General features: G+C 45.8%; 1 protein-coding gene across 2 annotated transcripts in view; it reads left to right on the forward strand.

Moving 5' to 3' along the window:
• LUC7L (LUC7 like) overlaps positions 1-27,817 on the forward strand; it is a 235,161-nt gene that overhangs the window by 190,454 nt on the left and 16,890 nt on the right. For both annotated transcript variants that reach the window (XM_086941373.1, XM_086941374.1), the window contains one exon: positions 4,126-4,284. In XM_086941373.1, the coding sequence (XP_086797499.1) occupies positions 4,126-4,284 (159 nt within the window). The remainder of the gene's footprint in view (positions 1-4,125; positions 4,285-27,817) is intronic.

Raw genomic sequence — 27,817 nt, forward strand, 5'->3', positions numbered from 1 at the left:
ACCATGATGATGACAATGCAAATGATGGGGGGGGGTAGATTAACACCAGTTTTGATCAAGAGACATGCTTGGTTAAGGATTTCAGGGTTTAAACCTGAAGTCCCGCCATCAATCCTTAACACATCCTTTGATAAGAAACACCTATTTGGTCCTAGCGTCGACCATGCATTTGAGAAAATGAACACAGAGGTAGCTAAATCTATGGAAATACATCTGAATACCTTCAGCAGTCTTTTTGTCACTCATTTTACAGAGGAGGGTTAAAAAACACAATCCCCAGATCAAAATACCTCTACTTACAAAGGTAACAACCCGTCCTCTCCCTTCAGAGGGTTTTTTCTATGAAGTTATAGAGGCAACAACTTCAAAGTAGGGGTATGGGCAACACACCCCATAACTCCCCTTCCCATATCAGACAGTGACTTGCTCACGCCACCCCCCCTTCACCCCCCTCCTTTAACACCACACCTGTCTGTGGAAGACTTCAACAATTTCTCCCCGTTTGGCACTCTATAACGTCAGACAAATGGGTGCTTGGAATTATCCAACATGGGTATTGCCTGGAGCTTACCAGCAATCACCAAAACATTCCACCTCGGTCTCACAAGTTGACTCCAGAACACACACACTTGCTGAAACAAGAGGTTCAGTCCCTCTTACTGAAAGGGGCAATGGAACTGTCCCAATACAGTAGCAGTTCTCAGGGGTTTACTCTCTATACTTTCTCATCCCCAAAAAGGACGGTTCCCTATGACCTATTCTGGATCTCAGAGAGCTAAATAGTTATATACGGCCAGAGCACTTTCACATGTTGACACTTAAGCAGGTACTCCCACTTCTACAAAGAGCAAAGTTTGTCCTCCCTAGATTTAAAGGACGCATATTTTTACATTACAATTCACCCGGCTCATCGCAAATACCTCAGATTTGTAATAGCAGACCAGCATTACCAATTCAAGGTGCTTCCCTTCGTAGTGACTACAGTGCCCAGAGTCTTCACCAAATGTCTGGCGGTAGCCGCTGCTCATCTCCGAAGATGACAAATTCACTTCTACCCCTATCTAGATGACTGTCTTATCAAAGCCAACACTGACAAGAACTGTCTACAACCCACATAGATCTACTTCACCAACTGGGGTTCACCATCAATGCTCAAAAAGCTCACCTGCACCCGTCACAGATGCAGGCTAGACACAGTCAAAGCTCTAGCTTATCCTAATGTAGCCAGAAATCGCAATATTCAGGTTATAATTCTACAGTTTGAACCCAACCAAGCTTTACCAGCCAGAGTGTTCATGCAACTGCTGGGAATGAATGCGTCTTGCATCACAATTGTACCCCGTGCAAGGCTTCACAATCGACCCCCTACAAGAGTTCCTTTCCCGTCTGTGGAATCGGTCACAGGGTCAGGTAACCGATCTAGTGTTGGTAGACTACCGTACCCATTGCTCTCTGCAGTGGTGGAACCCACAAAACTTATAAACAGGCCGGCCTTTCATTGAACCCTATTCCATAGAGGCTCCTCACAGCAGACTCATCTCGAACAGGTTGTGGGGCTCATCTCAAGGGTTACACAATACCCTTGCTGTAGAGCAATAAGCACAAGGCTCTCCACATCAATTACCTAGAGCTTTTAGCAGTTTTTTCTGGCACTCAAAGCTTTTCAAGCTCACTTAATCACTAAAACTCTCTTTAGTCTGAACGGACAACATGACAGCAATGTACTATCTGAAAAAGCAGGGGGGGAACCCAACACTTGCTCAAGCCATTTGGAAATGGGCAATCCATCACAAGATTTATCTTCTGGCAGAATATCTCCCAGGAGTAAACTTTTAAATTGCCGACCTCAGCAGAAGGAGACTCCAAATTTACGAGTGAAAACTTCATCCCCAGGTTCTCCTTCCCTATTTTCAACAATGGGGTTTTCCACAAATAGAACTGTTCGCCACAGTCAAACACAAAATGCCCAAGCTTCGGCTCCAGGTTCCCACACCCGCTCTCCCGCAATGCCCTATGGATGAACTGGTTAGGGATATTTGCCTACGCTTTTCCGCCTCTCCAGCTTACTCCGTGTGTGGTCAGGAAACATCCCTCACACAAACTCTAGTAGCTCCCATGTGGGCCCATCAACCATGGTACACCACCCGGTTGAAGCTGACAATAGTTCTACATCAAAAGCTATACCTCACCTCTAGTCTCCTCACAAAGAACCATGGACCAATCTGACATCCAAATCCCTGTATGAATATTAAAAAAGACGCAAGAAGGCCTACCACCAGAGCTTGCTATGCTGAAAAATGGAAAATATTTGCTTTATACTGCAATAATAAAATCAATCCTTTAGATGCTTCCATACAAAAAATTTGGTTACCTGTTACATTTACAGCGAACTGGACTAGCATATACGTCCATTTGTTTGCACAGTGCAGCAGTAGCTGCCTACTTGCAAAATAGGCAACATCTATCACTATTTAGAGTTACAGTAATAACAGCTTTCATGGAAGGCTTAAAAAGAGTAATACCACCACAGATCCTCCTGCCCCAGTGTGGAATCTCAACATTCTTCTCACAAGGCTCATGGGTCCACCTTTTGAACCATTGCATTAGTGCCCTATCCATTTCCTCTTATGGAATGTTGCTTTCCTCATTGCCATCACATCACTGAGGAGAATTGGTGAGCTACAGGCATTAACTTCTTTCAGATACACAAAGACAGGATAGTTCTCTGCACCAATGCTTAATTCCTTCCCAAAGTTGTTTCTGCCTTTCACATAAACCAATCAATTGAGTTACCAGTTTTCTTTCCTCAATCTGTTTCTGTAGAAGAACGTGCTTGTCGCACGCTTGACGTTAAGAGCTTTACTGTACTACATAGATGGGACAAAAGACTTTTGCAAAGCAAAACTGGTTATTGCATTTGCTCCACCTCACAAAGGCAATCCTATTTCTATATATGGTATTGCCAGATGGATTGGTAAATGCATTCAATCATACTATGCTAAAGCTAAAAGAACTTTAACTATTTCCCCTAGAGGCTTTCCACTCACAAAATAGGGGCTTCTGTGGCCTTTGTAGGTAACATTCTGCTAGCTGACATCTGTAAGGCAGCTACAGGGTCTACACCACACACAATTACCAAGCATTATTGCGTAGATGTGTTAGCTCGTCAACAAGCTAATGTAGGCCAATCAGTACTTAAAACACTGTTCTAAACCGCTGCAACCCCTACAGGTTTGCCACCGCTTTGGGAGTATACTGCTTTATAGTCTATGCAAAGCATGTGTGTAATACAGCACACATGCCTCGAACGGATAATGTTACTTACCGAGTAAGCATCTGTTCTCAGTATGTAGAGCTGTAGATCCCCATGCGCCCATTTGGGAGTATACTGCTTTATAGAGTATGCAAAGCATGTGTATATGCAGCACACATGCCTCGAATGGATGTTACCGAGTAAGCATCTGTTCTGGGCATGTAGAGCTGTAAATTCACATGCGCCTCCCCGAGTACCTATAGTTGTTGCAGTTCATTACACATTTATATTCATGGATATCTATATACTACACTTCCTTACTCCATTCTCACCCTCTTGTGGGGAAAACAATTTAACAATGAAGTCGATGCCCATGCGCAAGATCACCGAAAGGAGGAGTCTCCTTACCTCGTGACGAGAAAAGACTTCTAAGGAGAAAAACAACTTGCAAACGTCCGGACCCAGCACTAGATTGCAGGAGTATGCAAAGCATGTGAATCTACAGCTCTACATTCCAAGAAGAGATGCTTACTGGGTAAGTAACATTATCCTTTCTTTCTCCATCTATAATTTATCTTTTTTGATGTGTTTAATAATCAGACCTGCCTCTGCCTTTTTGATATACTGCAGTTCAGTCTTGTGTGGCGGTTTTACAGCAGTTAATAATTTTTTTCTTTTACTAATTAATTTTCCGATTAGGCCCTTTTACAGAGGATTGAAACATTACCATTTATATTATTTTGCTATAACTTTTTATATTGGTGGGTCACCAAATGTTGTGTAACGTAGGGATTCTTAAGTAGTTAATGGTAACCTAGTTATTTTTTTTGCCTGTGTATGAAGGAAACAATTAAAAATTCTTTGTCTTTCAGATCACGTTCTCGGGACAGAAGACGACGGCGTTCAAGATCAGCTTCTCGGGAGAGGAAACGGTCACGATCTAGATCAAGGGACCGGCACAGGCGTCACCGTAGCCGTTCTCGCAGCAGAAGTTATCGTCGCAATTCCAGAGAAAGGAGTTCAAAACACAAGTAACTATCTCTTAAAGTGCAGTTCCTTATCGCCGCAGGAACAGGTATTTTTTCTCTTAGAGGTTACCATGGGTATGATTTAGTATGGTATTGGTGGGATTAAAGTGGAGTAATCAGTTTAAAAATATCTTGGCCTGAGATTTCTGAATACCTAAAATAGGGTTTTCCGGTATTGGTGCTTCCAGATTTTAAGATAATCCAAATTGCAAATATTTCTTTTTTAGGTTTCTTGTAAATAAATTTCTCATGTGGATATCCTGAATATCTGTTATGGTCCTTGCTGGTTTGTTGAACACATCTGGCTTAATACCCGTTATTGTAAGTAGTATGGTTAAAATCACTACACTGAAACCTTACTTCCAGCATGGTGCACAAGTTGATGTACTTTTATGTTCAGACATCAGAACCTAACATTTTATGATGAAATGCCAGGCTGCAAACACTGCCATGTAACTTTGCATGCCCCTCCACCTTTTCTTACTATCTTCAGGTGTTGGCATCCTTACTTTTTTCCTGTGAATGTTTCAATGAGTAAGCCTCTGCCAGTAGTTCTGCTTCAACCCATGCACTACTTGGGTATATCATCATTGGCTGCTGATATACCCCATTAAAGTTTATACATTGGCCCGTATGACTCGTTGTGAATGTTACGCACATTCCCCATTAGTTTCAATATAATGCTCTGTTTGCTGTGAGCATTCCTTGTATTTTTATACTATACCTATCACTCTTCTGTTCGACTACCCTGCCTTGTGTACGTCATCTTATCCTCTGTGGTCTTCCTACAGCAGTCCTTTGTAAGTGGTGTTCATGAATCCACCTGTCCCTTTTTAGATTACAAACTTTGCTGTAACTTTAGCTCATGGCCGAATTATTAGAAAAGTACAGTGCTGAAAGGTAGTTCTAGTGTTGAGTTAAAAAATATATTTATTTTGGTTGTAATCAACTGGACACCAAGTGTATCACAGGGCATAAGAAGGAAACCAATGTGTCGTATTAATTAAAAAGTCACTGCGGTTTGAACTATTTTTATGGCTAACCAGTATCTAGTAGTTGCAGTTTTGGGGTCAACAATGGAAAGACTTGAGGGCATTTGGAAAGGGGACGTCTGAATGGGAGCAGGGGCAGGAAAATGCTCCAATCTATAGCTCCTACCATTTTTGAACCATACCTCTCATACAGTTAGTGCTTCGAGCCTAGCATGTTGATAAACAACATGAGTTTTCACCAGGTACAGTGTCACCTCAAAGCATCAGGCATAGCCCCTGTTAAGTGCCCATCTCAGTTGTCTGAAGTATACAAAAAAGTGATGGATGGAATGCTTCAAGTAATCTCCACTGGTAATTGTTTGGATGTGATTCCCAGTCCTCGCTGTTTTTTCCCTGGAAGCCCAAGCCATTTGAAAATGGCTGTTGATGAGTGGTCTGTCTGCTAACGGCAATTAACCTACCAGGAATTCAAAGCGGATAGTCTAAGTCCACTAATAGGAGAAATCATTAATGGATTATTATCAGAGTGGTTCTATGAAGTGTCTTAAAAGAATATAGATATCCACAAATAGACTCATGAAGATACAAAAAGAAACGTGCCCAACATTTACCTCGATGTATTTCCAACCAGGATTCATGTGGAATGCCCTTTTGATCAACTGGTCAGGTACATTCTCTATACATTTCCTCCCATCAATTCTAAAATGGTTTATCAAGTTGCGATATTCCAGAGGGAGAATTATTTTTGTAGCCTTGGAATGGCTTCAACAGCGGTAGTTTGCAGATCTTCATCTGAGAGATCACGCATGAAGCTGCAGTGCAGACCCGATCTACTCTACATGTTTGTTGGCAAGATCTTGCAACCTAACCTACCATTGTTTACTATACCAGTTTGGCTCCTGAATTCTTGCAGTATGGACATTTAGATCTCCCACAAGACTGTTGGAAGATGCAGAGTCCTTTCACTGGAGCATCATATATATGCAAGTTAAAGATTCTGCTCCATACAGAATAACTATGACCACATTAGAGGCCATGAGGAGGTGATTATTCCTTACTGTTTACATCTGGCAAGGCCTGGCCTTTCCTTTCCATTTATAAAGGTACAACTTTAAGCAATTAATATATATGGGCAATATCCTTAAAAAAACCCTGTCTTTAAAATCCTAGTAGTGAAGGACTTGCTAGAAGTTTTCAAGAACGTTTCTCCTCCTGCTCGTACCCCTTATTCACCATAGAAATTAAATATTGTGCTTTTAAAGTTGATGGGTCCACCCATTGAACTAGTACACAATGCAACTGCAGCATTTGTCATGTACGACCGTGTTTTCATGGCTACTTCTTCTGTGACAGTCCATTAAATCCAGGCCCCATGTTCACACCATCTTCATCTTTTTTTCATAAAACAGTAGAAATTAGAACCTACCCTACCTATCCTTTCAAAGGTCATGTTAGATTTTCATGTGATTCAGTTTCCTTGCCATCCTTTTTCCTGGACCCTACCGCCTCAGCGGATGGGTTCAGTCACTGAAGTCAAATGGGTTCTGAAATTCTATTAAAAACATATCTCACATCAGACCGTCTATTCATAGACTGTGGCCCACTACAGCTGCTCTTCTCAACAAAAAATTGATAATTTCTCCAATTAGATTGTTACCATTTAACCGATAAACCCTTACCTAGTATGCCTAAGGCAATTTAGCTAGGAGAAAATAGGCCACAATGGCTCTGTCGAGAATTATATTCAGTGCTAATGACTAAGAGGATCCTCCGAAAGAGAATACGTTTCTTAACTATAACCCCAGTTCTCTACCCACCCTTCTTAAATATGTTCTCGTATTTGCCCAGAATGTTTCTAGTGCTGTTCAGATTAATTGAATTACCTGTCCTCTGTGGACATGATAGGGCAGTGATGGAGGGGTAAAGCTCCTAAAGGTACTGTGCCAGTTTTTAGTGCTTAACCTGTGAACCCTACCTTATAGCATGACCCTGCATTTAGTTTCCTTTTCCAAGAGTGGTTGTATGATATTTTAGTCATTTAAGATACATTGGCTATTTAAATACAGTTCTAAATATTTCTAGAATGTAAAATGTAATTTATCCATTCTTAACCTTCTGTTTTTCTCCAAATTCGGTTTTTATGAATTGGTTAGAAAAAGAGTACATACATCTATCTATATATAGAGCAAATTGCTCAGGGATCCTGTATGTGGTTGTAACAGTTTAGTGCTTATGATTATTAATGAGGATTTCCCTCAACTAGGATTATAGAAACTTTTTTCCTTCTTGAATATTAGATAAGTTTCTAGAGATAAGTTATGTTTCTCTATCTTATGTATTCATGAATGTAGTTTTAATAGAAACGTGCAGATACATTCAGCCTCTTCTGTCTGGTATGTGGTAGATCAAAATCCAGGCATGAGGGTATTACTGTGGGTGACAAAAAATGAAGATAACTGCACAGAGGGGATTGTTCCACCTCTACTTGACTCTGAAATAGAATGTAATAACTGTATTTGCTGCTAGCGTTTCACTTGTTTCAAACACTGGATTGCATAAAAGGTGTCTCTGTCGTGGTGATAAACCAATCTGCTGCAGTTCGCTCAGTATGGGCATTTGGAGTGGCTAAAGAAAGTCAGGCCAGATTTAATGGCTTCTTCAAATTAGTCAGTACACGAGTCAGTACATAAGTCTTTATTGCTGCACTTAGTGTGGAAGAAGGCTTTCCTAGTAAACATTGCGTTGGCATTTGTCAGTGAGCTTCAGACTCTTGAACCTTGTTGCGTTTGTATTCCAGCATGTAATTCATACTGTTTCCATACCGGCACTATTCCAAATTAGCAAGAAGCTTTCCATACCACATAAATAGGAAAGCTCTGGCATTTTACCTGGGTAGAACAAAATCTTTGTAGAAAATTGAAGTTGCCATTTTTGCAGCTTGAATCTTTACAATAGGCAGAGTTGCAGTTGTGGTTACTTGGTGATCAGCTTCCACTCTCTTGAGACACTATTAGCTAGAGTCAGATTCCACACAGAGTACACAGTGGGTCCGGTTTATCTGAAAATTCTGGTTGATCAGCAGTGAGTATTGTTTTGTTGTAGCTTATTATAACTAGCAGGGGCTGTTTAGTTTGGGATTTGCTTGTTGCTCCGTTCAACTGACTGTCAGTGAAAGTCTTGCGATGCTAAAGGTATACTTTTAAACCTAGCTCTGCATTGTAGAAATAGTCATTGAAGTCATAATGGCTCCTCTTCCCTCCCTGATTTTGTTGGTGCAGTGGTAGACTGTAGTTACAGGTAAGTAACTTGTTTTATTATATACAAGTCTAATCGTTGGCCCAAAGGGACCACTTGTAAGAGGGGAGCAAAGCTGAGATGGACAGGTTAGCACAGCAATCTAAGTGACCTTTATCCTGACGTTGCATCCACAGCGCCCAGATACCCCTACGGGTGACAGTGTTGCTTTAAACAATTACAAATGCTGATTGATTGAAGTGCTATCTTTCAAAATAAACCGTAGACTATCACTTTTCCAGACTAGATTACTTTGATAGTACCTTGACGCCCTGAGATTACTTTGATAATACCTTGAATCCCTGGTTTAAATAGTTTTACACATTTCATTTATTTCCATGCTGCAATTTGAAGGTTCATGGTGTTAAACTTCTAATGAGAATGAAAATTTTCCTAGGTCAAGTGAAGATAAGTTTCAATTCTATTAAGGACACCGAGGCAAGGATTGTGCTTTATCTTCTTCACTTTAGTCATATATTTAGCGCAGCATTCATTAAAGCCCAAAAACTACTTTTTCCATGAACACTAGTGAAAATGACAATAAAGTTGGTTTTGCAGCGTGAATCTTTCTGGATTCACTATGCTGTGCATATTCCGCGGTCTTGTGGTTGGGTCCGGATTCGTAGTCTTTTCTTTTTTTTTTTTTTTTTTTTCGTCCCCAGGTGGGCATTGGCGTCACCCCTCCTTGGGTGTATTTCCGGTGACGTTGGCATGCTTCCTGCGGAAGCTCCCACCCCTGGGCGCCATCTTCAGATTCTTTTTCCGCGGTCGGGTCTGGATCGTTCCCGTTGGGCTCCAGACATTTTTGGAGAAAGTACTAGGAAAAGATTGAAATTGGAGAAGATATCGAAAGTAGAAGACTACAGAAGACTTCGCCGACCACTGACGAGCGAAAGGAAGGAGAAATCATCGAGGACTTCGTCGACGTCCACGCGGTCGGGGATGCCTGAACACTCGATGATGGACAACACGCCGTTTAAGTTCTGCCCTAACTGCCACCACAAGTACGCGCAGAAAGACCAACACCCGGTTTGCAACCTTTGCCTACCGGTAGACCACAGAAGCGAGGACTGCAACGCCTGCTCCGCCTTCGCCCCGAAGACCCTTCGTGTGAGGAAGAGCCAGAGGGTAGCGCACGCCACCCTCCAAGGAAAAGCCCCGACGCCATCGCTGTACGAGCTGGGGATGTCCTAGGAGGAAGAGGACAACGCTGCCGCCGAAGACGACAGCTACACGGTCGTAGAGACCGATTACACGAAGACATCTGATAAGGTAGGAGACTCGTCGTTCCCCAAGAACACGAGAGACTCTGAGTCTCGAAAAAACGAGGGCAAGACCCCGAAAGCGCTGACGCAGAGACACCTGGCGTCCGCGGCTACCCACAGGCCCAGCGGATCCTCTGAGAAGGAGTCCCTGGCACCGAGAGCTGTTGAACAGCAGAAGTTGTCGAAGATCGTCCCCGAAAAGGACCGATCGACGTCGAGGGAGAAAGACCCTAAAGCCCTGACGCCGTCCAGGGACCCGAAACCCAGTTCAACGTCCAAGTCCTCGGCACCGAAAATCTCACAGCCGAGCCAGGTGCCGAAGAGAGGGGCCGAACAATCCGGCGCGGTCAAGATGGAAAAGAAAAGACGGCGACTAAAAGCCGAAATGGAAAACATCTTGCAGCGGAAAAAAGATTTCGACGCCAAGATGAGAGCCTTCACGATTCCCCACAAGACCAAGCCACCCGTGCTAGAACTGGTCGAGGAGGAAGACTAACACGTCGAGGAACATGAGCCTGGCGCCTAAATGGTCGACGACCAGGAAGAGGACGAGCATACGTACGAGACATACAGCTATGAGGAGGAAGAAGACAGCAGGTTGGACGCAGAGTCGGCCACCTCTGACCCGCAGGAGGAGGATTACCTGGATGTCGACACCGAGAGCCCGGAAGAGGCGGTCGAAACATACCCCTCGAGGCCATCACCGCCGGACGACATCGGGGCCTACAACTCTGTGAAAAGGTCTGCGGCAGCAGCTTTAAAACTCAAGCTCGACGAGGAGAAGCAGAAAGCGGGCTTTCTTCTCGAGACATTACTCCCCACGCAAACAAGGAGCCAGTATCTACCTATGCTAGACAGCGTCTTGGCGCAGGGGATGGAAGCATTCAGGGAGCCCGCAACATGCAAGGCAGTCACTCCCAGAACGGAAAAGAAGTACAAGCATTCATCAAAGGACCCAGCCTACATTTGAGGCGTGGTCTCAGCTGACTCCATCATCACGGCCACAGCTAGGAAGAGGGCTAACGTGGCCACTACTTCTGGACCACCTCCTGATAAGGAGAGCAAAAGGATGGACTTAGTGGGCAGAAGGATCGAACGGAATGCCGCGACCCAATGGCGCATGGCTAATTCCAATGCCCTCATAAACAGGCACATGTAACAGATCATGGAGGAGCTAGGAAAACTGGTGAAAGACCTGCCCCAGGAGGCCAGGCAGAAGGCCGAGAAACTGGTGGAAGACGGGAAGAATGCGGCAAATTGTTGCCTCAAGACGGCCCTAGATGGAGCAGACACCTATAGCAGGCTCATGATGATGGGTGTCACGGAAAGAAGACACGCATGGCTCAGAATCTCGGGCTTCAAGCCAGAGGTGCAACACAGCATCTTGAACACTCCGTTCAACGGCGAGACGCTGTTCGGGACAACAGTTGACGAAAAACTCAGTCAACTAAAGAAAGACAATGAGACTGCACGATCCATGGGAGCTTTGCAGTTCAGAGGCAACAAGAGGGACACCCAGTCACGGAGGCTCGGCGGAAGAGGTGGAAACCAGCCAGGTACTTCACACCAGGCTTTCCAACAGACGCACCAGGCGGACTTGCAGGCGCAACAGAGTCAGCAGAAGCAGTCCTGGCAGTACCAGTCAAGGGGCCAGTCCTTTCGAGGGAGAGGAAATGGACGAGGACAGCATAAAAGAGGGGGCCAGCAGCCCGCCTCTAAATGACTTCAAAGACATCCGTGTGCCCGCCCACAGAAAAGATCCCAGGGGGCAGCACGTACAAAGGAGTCAGGACAAAATGGACAACTACCACCACATAACACCAGTGGGTGGAAGATTAAGATTCTACCTCCAGGAATGGAGAGAGATCACATCAGACAAATGGATACTAAACATCATCCAATTCGGGTACTGCATAGAATTGGAAGGGAGGCCAGCAAGCAGGAGACCAAAGAGAAAGCCACTAGCAAACGAACAGCTACAGCGGCTTCAGGAAGAAGTAAAAGAGCTTCTACAAAAGAAGGCCATAGAACGGGTTCCCTTCAAAGAAAGAAACAAGGGAATATACTCAACGTATTTCCTCGTCCCAAAGGTCGACGAGACAATGAGACCCATTCTGGACCTCAGGTTCCTGAACAGATTCATAAGAACTCAAAAATTCAAAATGACCTCCCTGCAGGAGGTGCTACCGCAATTGCAGATTGGAGACTTCATGGTCACGATAGACCTCAAGGACGCCTACCTGCACATACCAATGAACGTAAAGCACAAACATATGCTCAGGTTCACGGTCGGAGAAAGCCACTACCAGTTCACAACACTAGCCTTCGGCCTAAACTCAGCACCGAGGGTCTTCACAAAGTGCCTCGCGGCAGTCGCAGCGCACCTACGAAGGCAGGGAATACACGTATACCCTTACCTGGACGACTGGTTAGTGAAAGCAAGCTCGTACCAGAAACGCAGGAAAGACGCACATACAGTGACGAGCACGCTGATAAACCTGGGGTTCTCCATCCACTGGAAAAAATCGTCAATGGAGCCGGAACAAGTAAAGATCTTCCTGGGGGCACAGATCAACACCTTACAGGGCAGGGTCTTCCCCAGCGACAAGAGAGCGAGGGCCCTGGTGAGGGAAACTCGCCTCTACCGGAAGGGACAAGCTCGGACAGTGAGGACTGCGAGCAAGATCTTGGGGATGATGGCATCATGCATCCACCTGGTACCAAATGTACGACTTCACATGAGACCCATCCAAGAATGGCTCCAGGAACAATGGTCACAAGCTTCAGGAAGTTGGGAGGATCTAGTGGTTGTGACGCACGCAGTGCAGAAGGAAATGGCATGGTGGACCATGGAGAACATAACAAAGGGAAAGCCTCGAACACCCCCAACACCAACAGTGACCATCACCACAGACGCATCCCTGAAGGAATGGGGCGCTCACATGGAGGAGCTCAAAGTGAGGGGTCTGTGGACACCAACAGATGCGACAAAGCACATCATTTACCTAGAATTGAAAACAATCTTCCTTGCACTGAAAGCCTTCCAAACAAGACTGTACAAGCACAGGGTGTTGCTGCAGACAGACAACATCACAGCGATGTTCTACATCAACAAGCAGGGTGGAACACAGTCAGCAATGCTTTTGACACTGGCGCAGGAGATCTGGAGATGGGCCATCCCCCTCAGGATAGACCTACTGGCCATACACCTACCGGGGAAGGAGAACATTCAGGCAGACTGGCTCAGCAGACAGACATCGGCATCCCACGAGTGGGAGCTCAATGCTCAGGAGACGAAGTGGTTGTTCAACAAGTGGGGAACGCCATCAGTGGACCTGTTTGCAACACGCCAGAATGCCAAATGCCAAAGCTTCACATCCAGACAACCCGAAGAGGGGTCCCTTGGGAATGCCCTATGGATAGATTGGTGCGGGACATTTGCTTATGCTTTTCCCCCCGATACCACTGATACACAGAGTACTGAGCAAGTGCAGAGCGAGCAACATGACCCTGATACTGGTCGCACCACAGTGGGCCTGACAGACATGGTACTCGCAGATCATGGAGATGGCACAGAGTGCACCCCACAGATTCGGCAGAAGAAAAGACCTGCTCTCCATGCACAACGGAGAGGTACTGCACCCAGAGCCAGAGAGCCTGAGCCTAGTGGCGTGGCTCTTGAGGACATTGAATTCGCACACTTGAGGCTGCCAGAGAGCACCCTCGGGGTCCTTCCGGAGGCACGAAGGCCCAGCACACGGAAGTGCTACGTGGCAAAGTGGAAGAGGTTCACAATATGGTGCAGGAAGGAAAGACTTCACAATAAAATGAAGGACTCCACAATGCTAAAATACCTCATGTACTCACTGGAGGAAAAACTCAGCTCGTCCTCCTTAAGAGTCCACTTGGCAGCGATAGTCGCCTACACAAGGGGTGAGATGGGCAGGAGTTTCTTCACGTCACAGGTTGTGAAGAGATTCCTTTAAGGAGCGAAGAGGATCGCACTACCCAAGCGTGTGCCGCCACCGGCATGGAACTCAAACATAGTCCTGACGGAACTCATGAAGGAGCCCTTTGAACCACTCGACAAGGCCTCACTAGAAATGCTGACCATGAAGACAGCTTTCTTGGTTGCAATAACGTCCTTACGCCGAGTAAGCGAACTTCAAGCGCCAACGCTGCAGGAACCATACATACAAATACACAATGACAGGGTTGTGATGAGGACCGATCCACACTTCTTGCCAAAGGTGGTGTCCAAATTCCACATGAACCAGTTCATACAGATACCGAGTTTTTTCCAAAAACCAACAAATAGCGCAGAGTGAGCCCTACACACCCTAGACGCCAGAAGGGCGGTCATGCACTATATCGAGAGGACAAAGGGACACAGGAAGACAAAGCAGTTCTTAGTGTCATTCGCCAACAGTTTCATGGGAAAGGCTGTAACCAAGAACACTATAGCACGATGGATCGCGCAAACAATCCAACTCTGCCACAAACGGGCAGGACAAGAACTAGCAGAGGGGCCATGTGCCCACTCCACTAGGAAAAAAGGTGCTACAATAGCCTTCCTGGCTAATACACCCATACAAGACATATGCCTGGCGGCAACATGGGCTTCGGTGCACACATTCACGAAGCTCTACTGCGTGGATGTTCAGATGAACAGAGAAGCACAAGTCGGACAAAAGGTGCTCCAGCACATATTCAAAAACCAAAGCTTATCTTCCACCCAGCCGCCACAGAAATGAGAAACCGCTACAAAATCTATGCACAGCATAGTGAATCCAGAAAGATTCACGCTGCAAAACGAATAATTTCTTACCTGTCGGTGTTGCTTTGCAGCTTGATGATCTTTCTGGATTCACTAGCGAACCCACCCACCTCCGCCAGAAAGATGAGGCTGGAGAGGAAAGAGGTGGTCAAAAAAAAAAAAAATAGCAGAAATGACTTTATATACAAAGCGGTTAAAAGAAGTTTCACCTACATAGAACATTGCCATCACTTCGGAAACTAAAGAAACACGGAAAAAAGAATCCGAAGATGGCGCCCAGGGGTGGGAGCTTCCGCAGGAAGCATGCCGACGTCACCGGAAATACACCCAAGGAGGGGTGACGCCAACGCCCACCTGGGCGACGAAAAAAAACAAAAAAGACTAAGAAAAGACTACGAATCCGGACCCAACCACAAGACCGCGGAATATGCACAGCATAGTGAATCCAGAAAGATCATCAAGCTGCAAAACTACACCGACAGGTAAGAAACTATTCGATAGTCCTCCTTCAATATCTGTGACCAGGTACCAACAAAGTCCTGTATTAACTGCTCTCTTCACGCTAATCATGACAAGTTATCTTAATGCATCCTATTTAGACCCATCATTTGCTGTAAAGACCCATTGCGTCTGTGACTATACCAATATAATCCTCTCATCCATTAATATAGAACGATTATGCAGACTTTAACAATGAACCTGATAATCTGGAAAAGATTAGCGGTAACTTCTTAACCAATCTTAATATACATGAAAACAGACTACTTACTCTCCTATAGGCAGGTCTGGATCTGACCTGATTGCTGGGTGGGATAATCCTCGACTCTGTGCCCTTAATAGCGTTGAAAATTGCCTTCCCTTGCCCTTGAGCTAGGCAAATTTTCCTTCTATGTCGGGACTGGAGGCAATGATTGTTATTTCAAAGCCTACTTATCACAAATTGGGCTATGGCTTAAAGTAGAATCCCTTAAAAGTAGATTCAAAAACCAGTCTGCTGCACGAATATGATCCTCTAAATATGCCCCCAAGCAAAAGGCTTTTGGGACTATTGCACCTCTTGTCTAATGCGCTTCGAAACCCTTTGTCAATGCCAGCTTGCTGCATCACCCATTGGGTGTGGGGGGGGGCGTGGCGGGGAGGGGGGGGTTGCCGTGGCGGGGAGTAGTCTGTTATCTCCTGGTGTGCTGTAAGGCATTCCAGATGCGCACAATTTTGGAGCATCTGCAAGAGCTGGGTAAGCAATTATGCGGCTATTGGACTTGGTGGGTCTACTTCGCTTGAAAATTACAGCTTCGGGGAAAATACCCTGGCTATTATATCTACGGCTTGCACATCTGAGACCCTTCTGCACGAGATAAGGCAAAGTAACATTGCCAATTTAGCTGAAATATACTTTCGGTATAAAAACTGATTCTGTTGCCATAAGAAAAACTTAAATACCAAATTAACATCCCATAGCACTGCATAACGCATTTCTGGAGGCAGAGAGAACAATCCCCCCTAATCAGTCTGCAATCAAAAGGATGCTCGCCAACCGGGGCCCCATCTATCTGAGCATGGCCTGCCAAGATGGCAGATCATATGGCGTTAATTGAACAATATGACAATCAATTTTCCGCTAAGCTTGACAAACAATTGAGGATTTGGACTACATCCGATCCAGTTTCGGATACAAACGCATCCGTCACGTCCAGGAGAAACTGTAGTGTTTTGTTGTGCGGTCTGCCCGGGCTGTGGATAGGAGGAGCTCAGCCGGGCTCCAAAGGCCTAGGAGGTTCCAGCTTCGAATGTAATCCGCCACGCCATGAGATACAAAGGCAATTCTGTCACCAGCCTATGCGGCTCATTGTTCAAACTCAGTAGAATATGGGGAAAGTGGGCCAGCCGAATTAGAGAACCCCAAGAAAGTTCCAGAAGAACTGAAAATCCCACTTGAGACCTCCATTTGGGTGTTAAAATGACATTTGCCCCCAGTCTGCGAACTCGAGCTCACACCCACATGATCATCGATAAGGGGGGAAATGCATACTCCTTCTCCTGACTTCAGTTTTGGAGGAACGGGTCTGTTGCTTCCCCTATATGTAGTCTGTCCTCCAACAGAAAAAGCGTTGCAGCTGGTGATTGAGGCGAGATGCAAACAGGTAGACTGAGAATGGACTCAATTTGTCGTTCAATCTCTGGAAGACCCGAGGGTCCAGTTTCCAAATGCTGGAGTCCGACAGGTACAGGGGATTCCAGTCTGCTACGTTCTCCTGCTCTGGAAGATACTTGCCTCAACCAAGGCCAGATTTTCCAAGCAGAAATTCCAAGACTCCTGTGCCATGTTCGCAGGACCCGAGTTCTTTACCTTCAAAGTGATTGATATATCTCACTGCTGGGACATTGTCCACTTTTTACAGGACTGAGGATTGAATGCGATCTTTCGTCTGACACGTAACCTCGAAGGATCCTGCCAGGAGCTTCAGACAACTTGTGTAAGTGATGTTCTAGAGGTGACCAACTTGCGCCTGGTGAAAAAATCCCCACACCTGGCGCCCCAGCCTAACCTGCTGGCGTCAGATTCTATTACTAGAGGAGAGTTTGAGCCAAAGAGTGCTCTTCTGTTACAAGCCTCCATGTGGGTAAGCCACCACTGTATTTCCTCCTTGTCCTCGTCCGTCAAGGGAACTGTAGGAAAGTAGGAACTGCTTATATGGTTACCCCCACTTTTTGCCTCTTGCTATGCTGTTTCTGACTAGTCTGCCTGGGAACCTGCTAACCAGGACCCCAGAGTCTGTGCTTTCTCCCCTAAATTGGATATGGTAAGTACTTGGGTACCTCTCAGATTGGTGATTAGTGCACCCTTATAAGTCCCTAGTATATGGTACTGAGGTACCAAGGGCATAGGTACCCCAAGGGTCCCCCCGGGCTGAAGCATGTATTATGCCTCCCATGGGAGACCACACAAACTGTAACTACAGGCCTGGCATTGCATCCTGTGCAATCTGGTGCTAGCATCACTTACAAAAGATCTAGATTCCCCTATATCTAAGGGCACTGCACTTAAAACCTATAGGTAACCACTAAAGCATACCTTTCAATCCTGAAGGCAGGGTGCTCAGTTCTAAGTGTGAGGGTGACCCTGCATGAGCAGGACACCCCTACAACCTTCGGAATCTATTCTGCCGGGCTGTAAATGCATCAGCCATTACGATAGTGGGCATGCGTCATTACGTGATGACTCTCTAAACTGGCTGTAACGAACCGTCATGTTTGATACTAACATGTTGCAATCATACCCCCACACGTAAACGGTGTGGGAAGTCTAATTCTATGCACTGTAAAGCTCAGCCAGTAAGTCCTCAGTGCTCCCACTACCAGTCTTCTAGACCTGAACAGCACAACATGGCTGCTGCGGACCAGAGATATGATTCTGCCCTTCTGCTGCTGAGCCAAGTCAAATGTACTCAAACTTGGCTGATGCCAAAGTATCTACAAGTTAATCTGCCCTTGGAATTGGATAAAAACAAGATGAACTGAAACTTTTCAGACTCTGACCCCCCCCCCCAGTCACAGTTCTTGTTTGAATCAGTCCTCCTTCTTTAGCTCAATGCGCCACCCCAGTTCAGACCTAGCTATATGTAAATCACTCTTAACCCTGATCCTTATGGATACTTGGAATTGAATGGGCATCAGTCCTAGTGACTACATTGAGGCCTCTGTAGTCCACACAAGACCTTCTCTCTCTTTCCACCCTTGGTATGAGGTTTTGGCATAAGGACTACTGGACTAGCCATATTATATCTAAAGGCTCACTGACTCCCAATTCCAGCATCTTGGACCTCTGTCCTGATGCAGTCCCTGACATGGTCAGGGGGTCTGTAGAGTTTACTCTTAACACGCAGGCTGTCACCCGTGTCCACTCTATGGGTACTCCAGGTGGATTGCCTGGGTGTCAAGGAGAACATGTGTCTGTACTGATTAGGGACTTGCCTACAATCAGCTTGCTGTTGGTTAGTGAGGCTGCCTGCCAAGGCTACTCCATCTACTGACCCATCATCAGGGTTCTGAGAGTTGGTCAGGGAGAGGGTCACTCTCTTCCTCCTGTCTCATCAGTTGCCATGAGCAAGCCCAGGTCAGCCCTGTCCAAAAAAATGTTCCAGGTGATTCACATGAAGAACCCTATGGGAAATTCTTGGAGTACCTAGGTCCACCAAGTAGATGTCCTCACCCTTTTGTTCAAGGATAGTGTTGGGGACACTCCAATTGTCTTGGGAAGCTGCTGGGGCCAGAGCCTCCACATCCCACACTTACTGGCCTGGCTGGTAAACATTAAAGACAGCCTTTTGGTCATGCCAAGCTTTTTGACGTTTCTGGCTAGCCTCCAGGTTTTTGCTGGCCGCCTTTATGTACTCGGCCATGCGTGAACACAGGTCAAGGACATAGTCCATAATGTCATGTTTTGGCGGTTTGAGAGGTTGCTCCTAGTCTTCCTTCACTAGACCCAATGGACCCCTAACTGGATGTCCAAACAGAAGCTCGGATGGGCTGTAGCCAACCCCCTTCTGAGGGACCTTTCTGTAGGCAAAGAGGAGGCAGGGTAGTTTGGCATCCCATTTTTGCCTAAGTTTTCCTGGAAGTCCCATGATCATACCTTTTTGAGGACCTTGTTGAACCTTTCACCAAGCCCATTGCACTGTGGATGGTAGGGTGTGGTAAACTTGTAGTTTACTGCACACATCATCTGCAGTGATATAACTAGACATTTAGTTTGTACCTCTGTCAAGACCTCCTTAGGGAGGCCCGATCTGGAAAAGATTTGCAGGAGGGCCCTGGCCACTACAGGAGCTTTATTGGTTCTAAGTAGCATGGCCTCTGGGTATTTAGTAGCATGGTCCACCACCACTAGTATATATCTGTGCCCAGATGCAGATGAAGGGTTCAAGGGACCAACATTGTCAATTCCTACCCTTTCAAATGGGACCCCAACTACTAGTAGTGGAATTAGGGGGGCCTTTGTGGTGTCACATGACTTACCACTGGCTTGGCAAGTAGCACACGAGCTACAAAATTCCTTTGTGTCTTCAGAAATATGGGGGCCAGTGAAAGTGAGGGACAAGCCTGTCAAGTCTTGCTTACCCATAAGTGTCCTGCAAGAGGAATATATTCTGCCAGGGAGCTGAGGAAACCTCTGGGGTATTACCAACCTCCTGGTGGCTCCAGGCTTGGGGTCTCTACCCTCAAAGAACAGAAGCCCATCTTCCCAATAGATCCCATGGGACCCACTGATATTCCCTGCTTCCTCAGCAGCAGCAGCTTGCTGTCTAAGGGGGTTCAAGAGAGGGGCAGGTCTGCTGCTCCAAACTCAAGTCTGCCCTGGAAGGGACCCCAGCCCCAAGAGCTCTGCCTGGTCAGGCCCAAGTTCCTCTGGGACAGTACCTTAACAGGGGCGGAGATCCTCTCCCTCAGGAGCCAAATCTTCACTGGGAGTTTGTGATGAGGATAAAGCTTTACCCTTCCTGCTCGTTCTCTTGGGAAGCACCTGGTCCATTTTTCCTGGATCCAGTACTTTGGCAGTGCTGTGCTGTTTGGCATGAGCCCTGATAAGAGCAAATACACCGGCAGAGATCCCCCTCATCTCTGCGTGAGTCCTGAACTCTACTTCAGCGTAGGCTGAAGTTTGTAAATCGTTGCCCAACAGACAATCTACAGGTAGGTCTGGAGATACCACAACCTTTTTAGGTCCCGTTACCCCACCTGAGGTTCACAACTGCCAAGGAATGGTCAGTCGTAACATTGCTAGCGTTATGGACGTGGTACATTGGTCCAAGTATGATCTGATCTGGGGACACAGGTTTTTCTGTCACCATAGTGACACTGGTACCTGTCTCTGTAAGCCATTGCTCCTTTTCCATTAATCAAAGTCTGTACTTGCCCAAGTTAATGGGACTTAAAAGTAAGGCAGCAAGATCTGCCGCCATCACAGACTAGAACTACCTGAGCTGGAGATATGACCAAGTCAGAGCAAATCTCAGAACCCAAGGTTAACCCCACTAATCCCTTGGTTGCGGTACTACCACTTGTAGTTGTGCTAGGGGTAGCAGGTGCATTGGGGGCAATGGTAGTAGGAGTTTCCTTTGCCTTTGGACAGTCACCATCCCTTGTCCAATGGGTTTCTACTTCACAAATGTAGCACCAAGTTTTGTTTGCCTTTCTTGGAATTTCTTCTTGCCTTTCTTGGAATTTTGGGACTCACCCCTAGATGTAGGTTTTTGTAGCCCTTGTAAAGACTATATTTTATATTTACCCTTATCCCCACACTTACGCTGGAATTTAGAAGAATCTTGCCTATGGTCACCTCAATTACCATGGGTGTTCTGCTTAACCCTGGTGCAGACTCATTTATCTGCCTTCCCTCACACTTCTTGGGGCGAGGTCAGGTCAGAGTCCACCATGTTCTGTTGCAAAAGTAGGTTAGGCATTAAGGATGTGCTCCCTCATAATCAAATTGTACAATCTTTCATAGTCCTGTACCTTAATTCCATGAATCCAGCATTCCCGAGACTTCATAGCAGTCTACAAAATCTACCCAGTCCTGGGTGTGTGCCTTCTGGGTGTGTTTGAACTTAATTCTGTACTTATCAGTGGTTAAGCCAAACACATCAATGAGAGTACTCTTCACTACTGAGTAATTGTCAGCATCCTCTTCTCTTACAGAGAGGAGCTTATCTCTACCTTTGTTAGTAATGGAGTGCCACCGGATAGCTGTCCACTGCTTTTGAGGGACCCTCTGAACTTTATAGGCCCTCTCCAAAGCATGGATCCATTTATGGATATCATCTCCCTCCTGGTAGAGAGGAACTATCCCGCTCAGATTCCTATGGTCAAAGGAAGTTTCTTTGATTCTAGGCACACTGTTGCTGCCACCATGGGACTAAAGTCCCTATCTCTTCATAGTCTTATGTACTAACAGGGACTCTTTTTCAAGGGACAACTGATCGCTATTGAGCTTAAGTAAGACTTTCTCAAGTTTAAGTAGTTGGTATTACCTGTCAAAACAGCTGTCCCTCTTATTATATATGGAGGTCCTATGGAAGTGCCCGAACTATTGGATTCTCTGGAGGATCTAAACCTCGTTCTACTCTGAACCTTCTCAGTAGGAACAAAGGGTATGTCTGACATCTGCACTATTCCTTGAGGGGTCAGTTTGGCAGGTTGGAGTCATTCGAATTCTCCTGCCTGTACTCTGAATTGAGACCATCAAGGAGAACCCCTGATGCTCCCTCTCCAGGAGTTTCTCCACCCACATTATTTTGTGTTAGGCCCTCACATGATGGACATCATCCTGATGCAGCTGCTCCAAGAGCAGCTTAATGGTGGGGTTGACACCTGTCTTTATCTTTCTAAGACTACACAGGGTCCTTAGTTCCTGGAACTTTAGACTACTGTACTTAGCAGACTGGGGTACACTGGTATCCCCAACTCAAGTCATTGTTCTAGGTGTAGTGGTGTGTTACACCTACCGTCCGTAGTGGAAACTAAACTCCCTGAGGTTGGAGAAAGGGTTGTGCTAGACCCTTAACTACCCAACTGCAATTACAGTAGAACTTACGTACTCTAAGCTGTATTATATGTGCCTAATAAGAGTGAAAGTTTTTCAATTAATCCACACCAAGATTATCTGGTAGAACAATGCAGGTTTGAACACCAACCACGGCACACCAACGTGAGAAGCTGGCATGGTAAATGGTGCACACTTAACGTAAGTGGGCACCCTGCACCAATCCAGACTACCCTTATAGTGATTTTAGTGGTCTTGGGCAACCTTAGAAAGCTTTCTAAGTGGTAGCTGTAGAGAGTTCAAAGCAGCTTGTTTTTCCAGAGCATAATCTTATTGGAATAGATTAAGTGAAAAAGAACCACAAAGTGTATTTATTATAAGACACACACTAACAAACATATCTCCTAGCCAGCGATATACACGATGCATACAATACTTTACAATAGAAACATTTAAGTAGCAAGAATACACAGTGGTTTCCAGGGGGAGACCAAACCTTATATCCAAAAATAGTGGTATGCGAACCACGATGAGCCAAGACTATACCCAGAAGATGTAGAAGTTCCAGGGAACCAAGGAATCACTCAAGTTAAGAAACCAGGAACCCCACTGAGGCAATTTGCAGAGTGGGAACACAATAGTGGGCTGAATACAAGTCAATGGGTAAGTAGCAGTTGAAATTTTGAAGAAGGGCCCTTTTTAGTGGACCCTAAAAAAATTCCTTGGAAGACAGAAGGTTGGAGAAGCCAGCCCATCCATGCATACCCTAAGAACCAGGACACCTACACCAGGGAAGCCAGCTCCATAGGTGTGAAGTGACATCAGAGACCACCAAACTCAATGAGGGACTTCAGAAAGATGCTGCTGCTTGAGAAGGTGAAGGTGTCGTTGAAACCCAAAGGTGGATTCGGGATGAGAAGAACCTGCAAGCAGAGTGGACAGTCTATGGCACTTGGAAATGACCATGAGGCTTATAAGACGAATGCCCACTGAAGTAGACTGATGGAGAGCTGACAATGACCTTGAATCTGCAGCTGTACATACCTGGCGACGCTGTGGATGACCCGGAGCCGTGCACGAGCTGTCCTATGTTAGATGTCAAGGGTTAAGGGGTGGGTGTCTGTCGGAAGCACCCAAAGCCTTTGCAACTGCAACCCACGTGGAATGTGAAGAAGGTAAAGTATCGGGACCAGCAAGGTCCAGGTAACTCTCCACAAGCATGGGAGTCGGGGTGGCCCCGAGAAATAAGGGGAGCATGCAGAAATCAAAGGAGACCCTTAGGAGTACCCATAGGCTGGAGGCAATGGAGTCTCAGGAGGACCTCGAGCACCTCACCAAAGATGCTGGCCCACGATGCAAGTGATGCGGTAAGGACAAAGATCTTGGTCACAGGAGATGCTTGAGGTGGGGGATCTTGGAGCCAAAGACCTTGGTAAAAGGAAGCCAACAAGCCTTTCCAACTGCAAGTCTACACAATGCATAGTGTTTCGTCACCTGTGACTCAAGATGAGTTATACTGGCCTTAAACTTGGTGAGAGGACAGAGCAGACCTTGAGGGATGTGAAGAACCACCACCTGTGTTGCTGAGCCTTTCGGAGTCCGTGGGAGTTTAGGATCCGCAGACCAGTCTGCTTCATTGCAGTGCATGCAGATGCAGGGAAGTGACTACTTTACTTCAAGGGAGTGTTGGATGCCCACAGGCCTAGGAAGGTTTCTGTATGGCGCACAGGCACGGACGTTGCAGCAGACGAGCAGGACGATGAGATCAGGAGCAGCAGGAGTCTTCCCAGTTGCAGTCCTGATGCCCAGAGCATCCTGTGGCTCTCCTTCGCTGACAGGGGTAGAGATAAGCTCCTCGCTGTTAGAGAAGAGGATGCTAACAATTACTCTGTACTGAGGAGTACTTTTGTAGATGGGTTTGGCTTTACCACTCAACACTGTAGGATTACACCCAGGACTGGGTAGATTTTGTAGACTGTGCTATTAAGGCTCTGAAAGGATGACTTCATGGAAGCAAGGTATTGGAGTATGAAGGATTGTACAATTCGAATATTGGGGAGCACATCCTTAATAACTAACCAACTTCTGCATCAGTTCCTGGTGGACTCTGATCTGACCTCACCCCCAAGAATTGGGAAAGAAGGCAGACAAATGGGTGCGCACCATGGTTAAGCAGAAAAACCATGGTAATGGAAGTTACCGTAAGAAGAAAGATTCTTCTAAATCCCAGGATAAGGGTGGGGACAATGGTAAATATAACCAGCATTAAAAATGCAATAGGTCTCTCCTTTATAAGTTAAAACAATTTGATTTGCTTTGCTATACAATACCATTAGCAAAGCAAATGGCTTTAACTGAATCAAAGGCAAGACCTAGTGCATTTTCAATGCTTTTTTTAGCTGCTGTTTGCTCACAGTGGGTGGGAGATGGCAGCCAGCAGTGCTGCCTTCACTCATACACATCGTGTGTGCTAGACACAACAGGGCAGGAGTAAGGCTGAGAACATGAAGGGCCAGCTACATAATTGTGCTAGACTGACATGGGCAAGGACATTCAACAGTGATCGCGGAGGGCAAGATCCATGCAGATTAGGAAGGCCTTGATGGGGGGTGAAAAGGAGATAACCGGCAGAGTGGCCTGTAAAGCATATCAGCCAAGTGGCCTCTTCTCATGAGAGCGGCTTCTGATGGATACATCTGCCAGTGGATTCCTCACCTTGTGAATATCCCCTGCGCAGCAGCCATTCGGAAATTTTTTGTAGCTCTCTACGCCGACGAGGTCATGGACGACGTCACAGAGGGTACGACTCCGCTCGCGACCCCGCTGACGTCACTGGATTCATAAAGGGCCTTGTCGGCGTGATGACGTCGGTTCCCTTTTTTCCGTGCCTTCGACGCCAACGTTTGTTTGGGACTCTCCGTAGTTAATTTGTATATCTAGCTGTTTTGCTGCGTTTCTCTTGTTTCCTTCGAAGATGTCTAAGATGAAATCTGGTTTTATGCTCTGCAGGGAGTGCAATAAACAGATGTCCTTCAATGACCTGCACGAAGATTGTGTTTGGTGCTTGTCTTCCGATCATGATGTCGATGGATGTCCATGCTGCAGGAAGATGAATCCAAAGGCGTTGAAAGAGAGGGAGGCAAAGCTTTTTATGGCCAAAATAAGGAAAGAAAAGAAGAGAGGTAGGAGGAGGTCTAGGTCTCGTTCCGAGTTCGGTCTCGAAGCCGACGTCCGGACACTCGAAGCCGAAGAAACATAAGAAAAAGAAGCACTCTTCAAGACATCGATTTGATAAAGAAGTGGCGCCGAGATCGACCTTGCCTCGACGGTACAGAAAATATTTTCTCCTTAGATATCTATTCTGGCTTCACCAGAAAGGTTGGCTTCGCCTGAAGCCTCTCCGCGTCCATCGACGACTCTGGCTCTGTCACCGGATTCGGTCCATTGTCTGGCTCAAGATCAAGAACACCCTGTGCCAGAAGAGCAGGTAACTCCAGAAGAAGTTCCGACATCGGCGCCGGCTGGCCCGAGTTCAGGAACACCTGGTTCGGATTCGGTCCCGGGAGCTTACCCTGCATTTCCAGCTCCAGGACAAGACCCATCGCATTGCCTTAATGCCATGTATGGAGTCTTTCACAGGGCTATGTACCCCTCTGGTGCACCTGCGGGTCCCATGGGTCCATTAGCTTTCAATTTGGGGGTTCCTCAAGCCTATGCCCAGGCCCCTTTCATTTGTCAAGGGATGTGGGTCCATTGTGACTCCCCTAAAGGATCTTACTACCACGAATATGCCCAAAAAAATTCAGTGGACAGTAAGTTGTCAAAATCCATTTGATGACCTGAAGCAGACCATGTGCACTGCTCCCATCCTGCAAAGTCCTGACTACTCCAAAATGTCATTGTCCAGACAGATGTATCAGAGATCGGGGTAGGGGCTGTGTTATCACAACTTATTGCAGAAGACCAGGATCAACCAGTAGCTTTTATCAGCACTACAGATGCAGGCTTCTTCCCTAATGGCGCTGCTAGGTTACACAGAGGCCATTGGTGTTGCATATGATTTGTTTCATTTAGTCTTCTATTGGCCAAGAGAAGAATAGCATGCAGATGGGGACGTGACAAAGCGCCCAAATTTAAGGAATGGATCAATGACATGACATTTTGACAAGAACAGACACTTTAATACGCTGAGCTCCTCCCTTTGACTTCAGGCCCTAAGGATCTATAGGATTGTCTCAAAACATCTCTACTTGCACCCCCTATAGATGCCCCACGCATGACAGTCGCCCTAAATCGAGAAGGGCCTACATGCTTAAAATAACACTGAGCTGCACTCCTAGCACACATTGTTAACCAGCTATAACCCTTTGCACAACTCAACAAATAGGCTTGGTTGTATTTGGGAAAAACTACTTTATATGACTGATGTAATACTGAGTACAGCTATTTATAATGTTAGAAGCTGCTATGTACCTATATGTGTATATTTAAAATGGATGAGCATGTATCTACCCAAGTACTTATATGCTGAGTTGGGTTTGTTTAACTGCATACACTTGACGCTAGGAGTGCAGTCATGTACTACGTTGATAGAACAAAAGGATACAGTAAGATACAGCAATTCTTTGTGTTTTGCTAATAGCTTTTTGGGAAGACCAGTAACAAAGAATACCATCGCAAGATGGTTTGCACAAGCCATTCAGCTATGTCACAAACAAGCAGGTCAAACATTACAAGGAGCACCACGGGCTCACTCAACAAGAAAGAAAGCAGCTACAGTCTCATTTCTGGCAAATACTCCAATTCAAGACATTTTGCATGGCAGCAACTTGGTCTTCAGTACACACATTTACTGTGTGGACATCCAAATGAATAAGGAAGCACAAATGGGACAAAAGGTCTTGCATCATCTATTCACAAACCAACGCTCATCTTCCACCCAGCCACCACAAGACTAACAAACTGCTACAAAGTCTATGCACAGCATGTGAATCCAGAAAAGATTCACGCTGCAAAATATATAGTTTCTTACCTGTCGGTGTTTTGCAGCTTGAAGAATTTCGGGATTCACTAGCGAACCCACCCTCCTCAACCAGGAAGAATGAGACCATAAAAAAAAGAATCCAAAGATTGCGACCAAAGGTGGGAGCTTCCTGAGCAAGCCCATTGACGTCACAGAAGGAAACCAAATGTTGGTATGTCGACGCCCACCAACCACAAAAAAAAAACAGCATTGGCATAGTCAATATGTTTCGCCTTTGGGACCATATAAGCGTTTAGACATGCAACAGTTGATGTTGTTGCACAAAGGATATTGTACTGCATAACTAAATACTTATAAGGTTTCTAAGGCGAGATCTATTGGCTATGCCAATGCTTGTTTTGTTTGCAGTGGAGTGATCCTATTTTTATAGTGCTATTGTCATTTGTATAGCTTTGCGGCGTTGGAGAACCAGAAAATGAGCAATAGGTTACAAGCGAGGGGAGGTGGAAAAGAAAAAATGACACACATGGGAAAAGGAATTGAAATGAGGCATCTGTAATTAATTAAAACAGGGAGCAAGTGTCCTATTGTGATGTGGAACAAAGTAGGTTATGTTTTAGTTATCAGCAAGTTTTTATTTGCATTATGTTGTCCTTATTTTGATGTTTATTGTAAGATGTTGGG

The sequence above is a fragment of the Lissotriton vulgaris genome, chromosome 10 (assembly GCF_964263255.1).
Source record: "Lissotriton vulgaris chromosome 10, aLisVul1.2, whole genome shotgun sequence".
NCBI classification, from domain to species: Eukaryota; Metazoa; Chordata; class Amphibia; order Caudata; family Salamandridae; genus Lissotriton; species Lissotriton vulgaris.